General features: G+C 39.3%; 1 protein-coding gene across 1 annotated transcript in view; it reads left to right on the forward strand.

Annotated features, from left to right (window-relative positions):
• DNAH5 (dynein axonemal heavy chain 5) overlaps window positions 1–13,202 on the forward strand; it is a 209,979-nt gene that overhangs the window by 136,425 nt on the left and 60,352 nt on the right. The window contains exons 57-60 of the mRNA XM_067467539.1: window positions 6,806–7,037; window positions 9,198–9,312; window positions 10,443–10,619; window positions 12,798–13,001. Coding sequence (XP_067323640.1) covers window positions 6,806–7,037; window positions 9,198–9,312; window positions 10,443–10,619; window positions 12,798–13,001 — 728 coding nt within the window. The remainder of the gene's footprint in view (window positions 1–6,805; window positions 7,038–9,197; window positions 9,313–10,442; window positions 10,620–12,797; window positions 13,002–13,202) is intronic.

Below are 13,202 nucleotides of genomic sequence, written 5' to 3' on the forward strand. Positions count from 1 at the left end.
TTGTTTCTAAACTCATTTTGTTTTTAGGGGTCCATTGTGTTTCATTTTTTAAAAAGAATTCTGAAATTTTCCTTTTAAAAATTTCGAAATTTACGAAATTTCGTATAATTACGAATCAATTCGTTAATGGCGGACACGATTGCGCAATATGCTAAAAAAACCTCCAAATGGGACAGGGGAAACTTCTGAAGCTTCCCTCTCCCTCTGTTGTTGACTGTTGGTGTGATAAAACAAACAACAACTATAAAACTTGCACCAGACATGCGAAAATAATTACGAAATAATTACGAAACAATTACGAAATAAATTGAAAAAATTGTTTCGAATCTAATTTACTCCTCACACTATTCCTGCATGGCTCAATATTGGATCGTAAGCTAATTTAAATACGAATTAATAACGAATTACAAAATTAACGAACGAAACCGCCCAAGCCTACTAGACACCATTCTTGCTATGATTATGGTAGATAGGGTTGATAGGGGCTATAGTCTAAAGTAGAAATGTCTCTAGTCCTTGGAGTAAACATTAATCATTATAGTGGCTTTAATATGACAAAAAAATCTGTAAGGAATCAAAATTGTGTTAAATTAATTGATTTTGCTGAAAACAAGGTTTTCAGTAGAAATCTCAGTGGAGTAGATACAGATTAACTTTTTTGAATACATGGAAGAAGGTGGCAGTATTCTTCTTACACACACACACACACACAGAGATAAATACACCAAAACATTAGTGATGTCTAAAAGGTTCATTTTTAAAGCTTATTAGGTTCTGGAAAATGACTCAAGATTTACTTCAGATTCATTTACTAGAAAATTAGAGTATTCCATTTCAGAGATAACCTCTCAGATTTGGTGAATGCCATTTTAAATGCTACACATGATTCTAATCCCTGTGTAAAAATATTAGCAAAGGTGAGAACATCCGTAAAACCTATTTCACTGTTGAATATTTTCTTTAAAACAAATGACTTGATGTGAAATTTGCGAATACCTGAATTAAGTGATGCCCACTGACCTAGTCTCTTAGCAAAATAATTCTTAATCCCATCAAGACAGGAATACTAGCATAACTATTTGTTAATTACAAAAGGAGGATTACTCACCAGTGAAAAGAGATAACTGCTAAGCTGATTTTGCTTTTGGGGTGATAAGCAGAGCACTCTGTGCCACAAAGGTCTAAACAGAGAGCAAATCAAGTAGTTTAAATAATATAGATTGATTTTGTTTAGTAGTCCAGTAATTTATAGGAGTGTGGTGCTAATTTCATCCCACAGGTCCTGTGCAGACAATTACCTCAATTTTCTTACCATCATAGTCCTTTGCACTTTCTTTGGCTCTCCCACTTGTAATCCTGTTACTGTAAATGTCTTAACCTCCCAGCTGTGACCCAAACTGAATTGAATCGTATTTTGCACTTTTCTTGTGCCCTATTTAGGAATGATTGTACATTTCCTCATCCCTCCACACTCAGCACCTAATCTTTCAGCCATTATGCTGTTTTTAAATGTGCACTTGTGATTGTTGAGCTGATACTGTTGTTGATTTTAATTTTTTTTCATTTCATTTCATTTTGTTTGTTTTTACTTTGTAGTTTTGGGCTTGTCCCCTTGTAAACCGCCCCAAGTCCCTTCGGGGAGATGGTGGCGGGGTATAAAAATAAAGTTGTTGTTGTTGTTGTTGTTGTTGTTGTTATTATTATTATTTGAAACACAACAAGATGAGTCCACAGCTGACACTCTGCTGGCTGTTGTATTGGATCACACGTTGGATACTTCCCAAGTGTCTAGGACTGTGTGATGTATCGGCGAATAATGTGTGCAGATCCCAGATGGTAATCTTTTCAGCGCCGATTGTGTTCAAGTGCAGGCCAAGGTCTTTAGGCACTGCACCCAGTGTGCCGATCACCACTGGGATCACCTTGACTGGCTTGTGCCAGAGGTTTTGCAGTTCGATCTTTAAATCCTCATATCGTATCAGCTTTTCCAGTTGCTTCTCTTTAATCCTGCTGTCACCTGGGATTGCAACATCAACATCCATACTATTATTATTATTATTATTATTATTATTATTATTTTCTCTGCAGTTCCTTTCTTATCTCTAGATGCTTTATTAGTTGCTTTCATGCACTACAGGGGACTTTCTGTGTCGTTTTTATTATGCAAACCTCTCTCGCACGTTCTTTTCTTTATTTGACGTATTTCTCCCTTACCCATTAACCAAACATGCTTGCAGATGAATAGTATGGAAGTCCCTGCTTGTGCCTTATAGTCTGGGTTTAGGATGTATGATGCACAAAGAATGGGGAAGGACTGGGGATGAAATTCATGAGCAGGTTGAAAATAGTACAGGTAAGCTGCTCAAAGAGTTTCACCTTTGATGGTCAGCTTGAGGCAAGATGGGAGAGAAAAGATCCAAGACTGTGATCTAGGATGGCAGAAGCTAAAGTCAAGAGGTGTGTTAAAGTCTGACTAAATTAGTTAACAAGGGGAATCGCCTGTGTTTTTTTTTTGTCTCTGCTATAATGTGTTCACTGAGTTATAATCACACAAAGACCTAGTTTGAAAGGGCAATCTGGTTCAAGCCCCTACCAGTGTAGGAATCAACAGTTAAAGCACTTTGGAGAAGTGACTGTCACTTTGTTTGAAAAGTCCATCAACTTCTGAGACAGTGTGTTGCTTTGCCAAACAGTTCTTATTGTCAGAAAGTTCTCCTTTAAATCTATGGGTCTGGGTCTTATTGTTCAGAACAGCAGAAAGTAAACTTGCTCCATCTTGCTCATGACAGCCCTGATATTTAAAGATGGCTATTATACGTATCACCTCAGAGCCACCTTTCTTGAAGTTAAAATATACCTTCCCTCCCTCAATTGCTCTTCACAGGTCTTGGTTTCCAAATCTGTTACCATCGTGGTTTCCCTCTCCGGACACATTTCAACTTGTCAATATCCTTCTTAAATTGTGATGGCCAGATTGGGACACAGTGTTCCAGACCAGACTTGTCTGAAAGAGAATCAAATGGCACTATTACTTTCTTTGACCAGGACAGCACACTTCTGCTTGCGTTGGCCTTTTTTGCCATTGCATTAGATTGCTGATCTGTGGTTTTTGATATCCTCTACATCTTTTTCTCACGTGCTGACAGATTTTTGACACTCCATTTCTGTTTTTGCACCTGATTTTTTATGATGCAATCAATTTTGTTATCCACATTTCCAGTTTGTTAAGATCACATGGAATCTTGATTCTGCCTTCTTTGGATCAGCAATCCTGCCTAATTTGTGTGATCTGCAAATCTGATATGCTTACGTACATGCCTTCTGTTACTTCCATAAAGTCATTTACAATGACGTTGAATGACACCAAGCCCAGGATAGAACCCTGTAGTACCCTGAATCTGGGATGACAATGAGGCAATGGCGATGTCAGCCAACTAGCTACAAATCCACCTAGCAGTAGATCATCTAGTCCAGGGCTCCTCAAACTAAGGCCCAAGGGCCAGATACGGCCCTCCAAGGTCATTTACCCGACCCTCCCTCAGGGTCAACCTAAGTCTGAAATGACTTGAAAGCACACAACAACAACAACAACAACAACAACAACAACAATTCTATCTCATCAGGCAGAAGCAGGCCCACACTTCCCATTGAAATACTAATAAGTTTATATGTGTTACAATTGTTCTTCATTTTAATTATTGTATTGTTTTCAAGTGTTTTTTGCACTACAAATAAGATATGTGCAGTGTGCATAGGAATTCATTCATTTTTATTTCATATTATAATCCGGCCCTCCAACAGTTTGAAGGACTGTGACCTGGCCCTCTGTTTAAAGAATTTGAGGACCCCTGATCTAGCCCATATTTTAGCAGTTTTTCTATGAGGATATTATAGAAGAACCATGTCATAGGCTTTCTAAAATCAAGATATATTACATCTACTAGTACACCCACAGTATTCCATTAATGAAGTAAGCTTGTAACCGTATCAAAAGAAGAGATAATATTAGTATGAAATGACTTGCATTTAAGAACCTTGTACTGGTTCTTAATAATGAACAGTCTGATAGTTTATTTATAAGTACTGGTACCTTTCGGGGATTAATATCAAACTGAGTGATTGCAGTTGTCTGGCTCTACATTTTCTCCATTTTTGTGGATGGGAAAACATTTACCCTCCTCCAGATAACTTCATTTACTTTATTCTGAAAGATTATAGATGGAAGTTTTAAGGTTACACCTTCAAATCACTTGGAATTGGTTCATTGTTATTGGAAACCTGAACATCTTTTAAAGAAGCTAGGTACTCCTTTATCTATTTAGAATATTGGTTCCTCACTGCATTATTTCTTCCTTTTTTCATCCAATTGATCACTGTTTTTCTTTTAAGAAGGCAAAGAGTCAAGGTTGATGTTACTCAGTCCTCTATTTTTTGTCTATTTTACTATCTTTTACACACAACAGACTTATCATTTCCTTCTTCTTCCACTTGTTTCGAATACAGCTCAACTCTCTTTTTATCATTTTTAACCTCTTTTACAAACATAATCTCATGCTGAACTTTAGTTCTCATTACATTACTGAAAATATTGGTTATTTGAGCTCTTTCTTGCTTTTTGACCTGTTTTCCTATTTCTGAAACAAATATGTTTTAAATCAGGTCACCCAGAAGTTCCCTATGAATCCACTTCAGTTTCCATCTCCTACTGTTCTTTCTCATTTTGAATTTTCTTGTGCTTTCAACTTCACTTTTAAGAACCCCAATTCAACATGGTTTCCTAACCCTTTAGGTGTTTCTGACCATAGATTACCACCCACTATTTCCTTAAGCTTATTGAAATGGGCTTTCTTACACTCCATTGTACATCTGATTTTACTTTGCTTACCCTTTCCTTCCTATAATAAATCTCAGAAGTACTTGGTGACTCCTCCACAAGATATCCACTATTTTCACATAACTGAGAATCAAGTCCAAAATTGTCAATCCCTTTGTCTTACTTTCCACTGTATGAAATTGAAAAGCAAACAAATTATTTCTTGGACTTTACTTCTTGGGAGAGACACCAGAGTAGTTGAAGTCTTCATGCTGTTGTTTTTGTTGTTGTTGCATTCTTTCAAGTTGTTTCCGATTTAGAATGACTCTCAGGTGAGCCTATCAAAGGGCTTTCTTGGTAAGATTTGTTCAAAGGGGGCTTGCCATGGCCTTCCTTTGAGGCTGATGGAATGTGACTTGCCCAAGGTCACCCAGTGAATCTTTTTGACTGAGCAAAGATTGGAACCCTGGTCTTCAGATCTTATCTCAATAGTCTAACATGTACAGCATACTAGCTCTCTTGAAATATTTTGTCTACCAATCAAATTTACCAATCAAAATCTCTCATTACTATATTTTCTTTTTTGATATGGGACTCTCCACATCAACAAAGTTGGTGGGGGGAGTGATTTGCTTCTCCCCTGGAATGATTGAGAATGGGTGGTTCCGGTGGAACCACCTGGAAGGAGGGTGGAGGCTGGCTGAGCTATTTGGCCAGCCTCCATCCTCAGTCTGAGGTGAGACTTCAACCCACCACTCCCGCCCACTGACAGTATAATATTTGGTTGCCTGCTGGAGCCGGGTAGGAATTTTTTGCCCTCTATGTTCTGGGTTTTTTTTTTTGCCTACCCTATACTGTTATTAGGGGGTAGCTGGGATGGTGGATTTAAATAGGCTAGCATAAATAGCACAGGAAAACACAGACATTGAGACATACACAAAAGGCACCCCTTAAGGATGGGGGTCATTGCACAACAAACACTCACCTAGAGGTCATCAAATGGGTGAGGGGACATCACTTGGCCCAGAAACAGGAGAGGCTGATATCAATAATTTGAGACAGGCTTCTCCAGACTTTTACCTTTGAGGTTGCCTGGTTGGGGATCCAGGGCACACAGTATTACACACTAAATAGCCGAGGACGCTGCCTCGGTTGCCCACCAAGTTCCTAGACACTTAGTTTAGTTCAGTTAAAATTAAATAGGTAACATTTAATAAAGTTGCCCAAATTTGAATCCAAACTATTGTTGTCCAGTCTTGTTATTTCAGGGGTTAAGGGGCAATTGATAATTTCATCCAAGTCTTCCATTAAGCTGGTTTCTTATTGTTTCTTCTTTTTTATTCATTGTCTGGTTCATTTAATATACCACTTGGGGCTCCCTGCTCTGCTGAGATAGTATTTTGCTTCTATGCAGGACTTAATTTAAAGCCCCTGATGAGTACTCTGGGACTTTTTGACTTTTCTGAGGTGCAATCCACAACTTTCCAGACATTGGGATACACAAACCTATTTTTCCCTGGTGACACAATTTGAGCAGCCAGTTGTTCAATTTCAGTGTTTTCTCTTGCTTCCAGGGCCATGAACTTCTATAGGAAGAACTGTTGAGAAAACAATCTGTGTCCCAAGAGTCTTCCTCTTCCTATCTACATTCCTACAGTTGTTTGCAGTATACTGAAGGTTCAATAATACCTGTTCTAGAGCTTGGTTATCATTTGTTCTCATTTATGTGAGAAGAAAAGGGTTATCTTCAGTGGACTTGATGAGTCTTGGCAGGCTCTCTCTCGCATGCCTTGGATTATCTTAAGATGTTTTGTCAGGTCTGCACGGTGACGTCCTCCTCAGTAGAATTAGCAAGACTTTGCCATTTGTGGCCTAAATGATGGCTGAAAGAGGATTAGGTGGAAGATGCTGAAAATGTGTATTTTGTAACAAAACGCTTTGATCTTTTGCTCAGATGAAATTAAAATCTTATTCTTTTCTCCTTTTTTAAAGTGTCTGAACATTTCTTGTCATCCTACGAGGTTGATTGTACAGATGAAATAAAAAAAGAGATGGTGCAATGTATGGGTTCTTTCCAGGATGGAGTTGCTGAGAAATGTGTCGACTATTTCCAGCGATATCGTCGGTCTACGCATGTGACTCCCAAGTCTTATCTCTCATTTATTCAGGGCTATAAAGCTATATATAAAGAAAAACATACAGAGGTGCAGACTCTGGCCAACAGGTGAAGTTTTTTTCTTTGTTTCTCCCCACATCCTCAAATATTCTTCTTTAAATATCAGTATATAATAGCAGTTCCCAATACCAATTCTTTTTGATATAATAACTATCACACTTGGAGCAGAATAAAAGGATGTTTACCATATGAAATAGTGTGTTGGAAGAGATGGCTTGGAGAGGGAAAATGGCAGATGGGGAAGATATACTGAATATATCAAACAATTCTTTTCATATCCTAAGGCATATCTTATGTTCGCAATAACCCTAGGAGGCTGGGTAGACTGTGAAATAGTGACTTGCTCAAGGTTACTAAATGATTTTAATTGTTGAAGTGATCTGAACTTGGATCTTGTTCAAAGTGATCTGAACTTGGATCTTCCAAATTACTGGCCCAGCATCCCAACCACTATACTCAGCAATGAGGGAAATGGTTTTTTTCTTGCCTGGCTTTAGGATTGTGTGCTCTGGGATTCTGGGAGCTTTAATACAATCCCTAGCAGACAGCACTCATACCAACGTCCTGATTCACACTGATTTCTTCCCTTGTATCTCATTTCTCCATTGAACTCTACTCCATTCAGTAGAGGGACAGGGCCTTCTCTGTGGTAGCCCCCCGACTCTGGAACTCCCTCCTCAAGGACATCAGACAGGTCCCTACGTTGGCAGTCTTTAGGAAGAGCTTGAAGACCTGGCTATTCCGGTGTGCCTTTCCAGAAGAGGAAAACCCCAGCAACACATCCCAAAAGCACTTTATTAGAGATTAAGATTGTCTGCACATTGCACCTATCCAAAAATCCATATATATCACTCAGCATACTCAGCATTTTTAAAAATCTGTACCCATTACATTTGCCCAGCCTAGTTTTTATTGTATCACAGTGTACTGTTTTTATTGTTTACTGTTATTGCTTTTAATGTTTTTGATTTGCTTTTGGTTTATATGTAATTGTTATATTGTTGTTTTGTTGTGGTCTTGGCCTTTGTAAGCCGCATCGAGTCCTTCGGGAGATGCTAGCGGGGTACAAATAAAGTTAATAATAATAATAATAATAATAATAATAATAATTCAATCTGATGTCCTATATTATATTAACTGATTCTGTTAATTTGCTCTGTTTCTAGGATATTTCCTATGCCGCTATACATTGTTATCCACCTTACTAAACCACCTTATCCTTTAACCAGTTCACATAGTGGTTTCCCTCTTTCCAAAATTAGTCTGCTGTTATTGTTGTTGTTAGCTATTATTGTTAGGTTGTTTTACGCTGTTTTATACTTGTCTTAATTGTTATTGCTTTGTTTTTAATTGTATTCTGCCTTGGGCTTGGGCCCCATGTAAGCCACCCTGAGTCCCTTCGGAGAGATGGAGGCAGGGTAGAAAAATAAACTTCTTCTTCCTCTTCTTCCTCTTCCTCTTCTTCTTCTTCTTCTTCTTCTTCTTCTTCTTCTTCCATGATATATATTTTTGCTGTGTGTGTGTGACTTTTGGATGGATGGATATTTGCAGTGATGTAAAATTTTTCGTGGTTAACTAGGACCACAGTTAAAAAGGATCCATGCTTGGTGAGCCTTATGCTAAAAACCAGATAGACCAGGACATAGAAACCAACTCAACAAGTTGGAGACAAGTCACAGATCTTTATTTCAATTTGGCCCAAAGCAATGCAAATACAGCAATTTTGCTTCATAATGTACAAGCATAAACATACAGAGAAATACATAGCCATAGATAAGTATTCAGACTTCCTGTCCTCTCCCCCGATTGGCCAGAAAAGAGGCTGGATAGGATCGTAGGCTGTAGTGTCGTGATGATGATCTTGAGTGTGCAATAGAAGTTATACATTTACAAAGGAATTATATATATATATATGTGTGTGTGTGTGTGTGTGCGTGTGTGTGTGTGTGTGTGTATATAGGTGTGTGTGTGTGTGTTACTATACCTTTGTCTTCTTTGCACCCTGTATCTCCTTTCCCTGTCCCTTTGCTGCTGAATGAGTTATTGGATTCTTGTCGCAATGTTTTAGGTTGAAAAGGAATATGCAATCAGTAATCTTCCATTTTCAAAATTGTAAAATTTGATCAAGTCAACTTCTAATCAGCCTTGAGGCAACATTGATCCTACGGGAGCTTTAAAAATTAAACATCCCTCCATGTTAAATTGCAGAATGAATACAGGTTTGGAGAAACTAAAAGAAGCCTCTGAATCAGTGGCTGCTTTGAGCAAAGAGCTGGAAGCCAAGGAAAAAGAGCTCCAGGTGGCCAATGAAAAAGCGGATATGGTAAGAGTAGCGTTTCTATCCTCCTTCTTTTTAAAAGCTTATTTGGAAAGCCTGGAACAAAACATATTCTATGGCTCTCACACAGCTTGATCACTGAAACAGGAAAAAAACTTGATAACTCATGAAAAAAAAATAATATTTTACACAATATTTTTGTCGTGTCAGGAGCGACCTGAGAAACTGCAAGTCGCTTCTGGTGTGAGAGAATTGTTAGTCTGCAAGGACGTTGCCCAGGGGACTCCCGGGTGTTTTGATGTTATATCATCCTTGTGGGAGGCTTCTCTCATGTCCCCACATGAGGAGCTGGAGCTGATAGAGGGAGCTCATCCACACTCTTCCCGGATTCTAATCTGCAACCTGTCGGTCTTCAGTCCTGCCAGCACAGGGGTTTAACCCACTGTGCCACGGGGGGCTCCTATTTTACACAATATTTTAAACAATAAAAACAGTAATTACAACATGTTGAAGGCTTTCATGGCTGGAATCACTGGGTTGCTATGAGTTTTCTGGGCTGTATGGCCATGTTTCAGAAGCATCTTCTCCTGACGTTTCGCCCACATCTATGCCAGGCATCCTCAGAGGTTATGAGGTCTGTTGGAAACTAGGCAAGAGAGGTTTATATATCTGTGGAATAGCCAAGGTGGGAGAAAAAACTCTTGTCTGTTGCAATTGTATTAAAAAAACTCCAAAATCTGGACAGTAAATAAAAAACAACACTAAAAAAAACCAGGGAAATTCCAGAGAAGAAACAATCAGGGCCAGCTAACACCTCCCAATAAAGGATGTCTCCAGGCAGGAAGCAGCCAGGCTTTGAAGCTGCAAGGCCATTCAATGCGGATCAAGATGCCCAGTTGCACCATTCACACTGGCCTCAAACAGACAAGAGTTCTTACTCCGTTCCACAGATATATAAACCTCTCTTGCCTAGTTTCCAACAGACCTCACAACCTCTGAGGATGCCTGCCATAGATGTGGGCGAAACTTCAGGAGAGAATGTGTCTGGAACATGGCCATACAGCTCAGGAAACTCACAGCAACTCAGTAATTATAAACATCTCTCAATTCCATTTCCTCGTCTTCCCAGTTATGTTCTATTTAATTTCTTCATTGAAGTTTGGTTTCCTCTATAGGTTTTGAAAGAAGTCACAGTAAAAGCGCAGGCTGCTGAAAAAGTGAAGGCTGAAGTACAGAAAGTGAAGGACAAGGCCCAGGCGATTGTCGACAGCATCTCTGCAGACAAGGCCATTGCAGAAGAAAAATTGGAGGCTGCCAAACCTGCTTTAGAAGAGGCTGAGGCTGCTTTGCAGGTTAAAGATGGATAAGTGGAGAATGCGATTTTGTGACCTCATTTTGATATTTATTTTCTTCTCCAGCATTGTACCCAACAAGAGATTGAAAGCAGGTCTATCTTCTCTTTCTCTTGCGTTTCCCATTGTGGGAGAAAAAAGTAATCATTCATGTATGTGTGTGCAGGAGTTTCCTAAACCTGCAAGGCAAAACTTTCTATCGTGGAATCTGACAGGGACACATTCAAGTAACTGTAAGATTTCTAGCTTTAATCATTCAGTTTTGCTGCGGTACTTTAGGTGAGGCATCGGAGAGCACTCTTGCAAATGCATTCTCAAAGGAAAAATAACACACCCATAAACCATTTGTCTATTTTATGACTAAACTAATTAAAATAGGGCATTTCTTTTCATTGTTCAACCAACATACATATGATTTTTCTTTTTCTTTGAAGAAAAAAAAATACATTAAGTGACTTAGATGCTGCAGTGCTTCTTGCACATAAATCTGCATTGTGTTCTACTACTTGCTGGTTTTCTTATCTCCCGCCCTGCTGAAGGTGGTGGTAGGAAAAGGTAAAGGTTTTCCCCTAACATTAAGTCCAGTTGTGTTCGACTTTGGGGTGTGGTGCTCATCTCCATTTTTAAGCCAAAGAGCTGGTGTTCTCTGTAGACAACTCCAAGGTCATGTGGCCAGCATGACTGCATGGAGCGCTGTTACCTTCCCGCCAGAATGGTACCTATTGATCTACTCACATTCGCATGTTTTCGAACTGCTAGGTTGTCAGAAGCTAGGGCTGACAGCGGAAGCTCATGCCACTCTCCGGATTCAAACCTGCGACGTTTTGGTCAACAAGTTTAGCAGCTCAGTACTTTAACCCACTGTGCCACCGGGGGCTCCTGAAGGTGGTGGGTGTATTGCTTAACCTGCAAAATAGTGTCAATTTATATTTACCTTTTCCTTTATCTTAGCAGATCTTATGTCACTTCTGTCATCACGTTGAGTCCAATGTGGAAATACAACTCAACTTGTTTGTTACTACAGTGTAACCAAGTCAAGTATCCCATGATGTCACCGAATGCCTGATCAGTTGAAAGTCTCTCTTCAGAGGGCATGAGGTCTCAGCATTGCAGCACTACTACACTTTTCTGCCATATTTTCTTTTTTTATTGACTTATGCTAATGGAACAGGCATTTACATTGCCATTTAACTAGCTGTTCATCAGTGTTTAGCCTCAGCCCTGTTTTGCACTGTGATTGAAGCTGTTCAACAACAACAATAATGCAAAACCATCCTAAAAACATGGAGCCTCCGGTGCTCCATGTAGTCATGCCAGCCACATGACCTTAGAGGGGTCTACGGACAACTCAGGCTCTTTGGCTTAGAAATGGAGATGTGCCCCACACCCCAGAGTTGGACACAACTGGACTTAATGTCAGGGGCAAACCTTTACCTTTACCATCCTAAAAACAACTCGCTCTTTTTCTTTATTTGTTTTTCCCTTGTCCTCAGGTGTTACTGAATGCTGCCTCTGATTGCTTTGTGATGGATTGTCAGTGAATGCTTCCACCAGATCCTTTGATCCTTATCTTTTGTAACATTAACTATCTATGTTTCCTGGACAGGATCAAGGAAACATTCCCTTAGTATCTTCCCCACTTCTGTTTTAACCACAATATGACCCAAAACATCTTTTGACATCAATACAGTACACTCCCCTAAATGGCAAAATACAATTTTTATTCCAGTGGCAGAAACTTGTGGATATTATACAAAACCCTTTAGTGACACTTCTGTTAAAGGCCTACTTTAAAGGTCTAGATGTGTGTGGCTTCTGCAATAAAACATAACTCAGAAGAGTTGAATTGTTGTATCTGGTAGGCTAATGGTTTATTTATTTATCGTGTCAGGAGCAAACCAAAACAGTTGTATTGTGTTAAAAAACAGACAAACAAACAAAACACAAAGTTTGGTATTCTATTAAATGTCCTTTGACCAATAGCTGGCCACTTGGAGTTCCTCTGGTGTTGCTGCAAGAAGGTCCTCCATTGTACATGTGGAAGGGCTAATGGTGAAAGACTTTTGTCCAATAACTGTTGAATCTTTTGCCAATCTTAGATGTGCTTAGATATGCCAAGAAGTTAAAGTAGAAGATGTTGGCAAACCTTGCTGATCCTGTTCTTTTTCAAAAATCTAGACTATCAAGCCTGCAGATATTGCCACTGTCCGCACATTAGGTCGGCCACCACATCTTATCATGCGTATCATGGACTGTGTGCTACTACTATTCCAGAGGAAGGTAAATGCTGTCAAAATAGATTTGGAGAAAAATTGCACCATTCCTTCATGGCAGGAGTCCTTGAAACTGATGACGGCAGGAAACTTCTTACAGAATCTGCAGGTGTGTCAAAAGTGTGGATGAAATTAAACACAGGATGAGCAAGAATAAAACATGATTGCATTGTTGCAGTGGTCTATGGAAGCTGGTGAATGGACTGCAAATTCCATCGTCCATGATCCATATTCCTCGAAACTGTGCCAGGACATAAAGTGCATTATGGGGGTTAGGGGTGGGGGTCTGTGTTCCAAGTTGTGTACACGT

Source organism: Anolis sagrei, chromosome 4 (assembly GCF_037176765.1).
Source record: "Anolis sagrei isolate rAnoSag1 chromosome 4, rAnoSag1.mat, whole genome shotgun sequence".
NCBI classification, from domain to species: Eukaryota; Metazoa; Chordata; class Lepidosauria; order Squamata; family Dactyloidae; genus Anolis; species Anolis sagrei.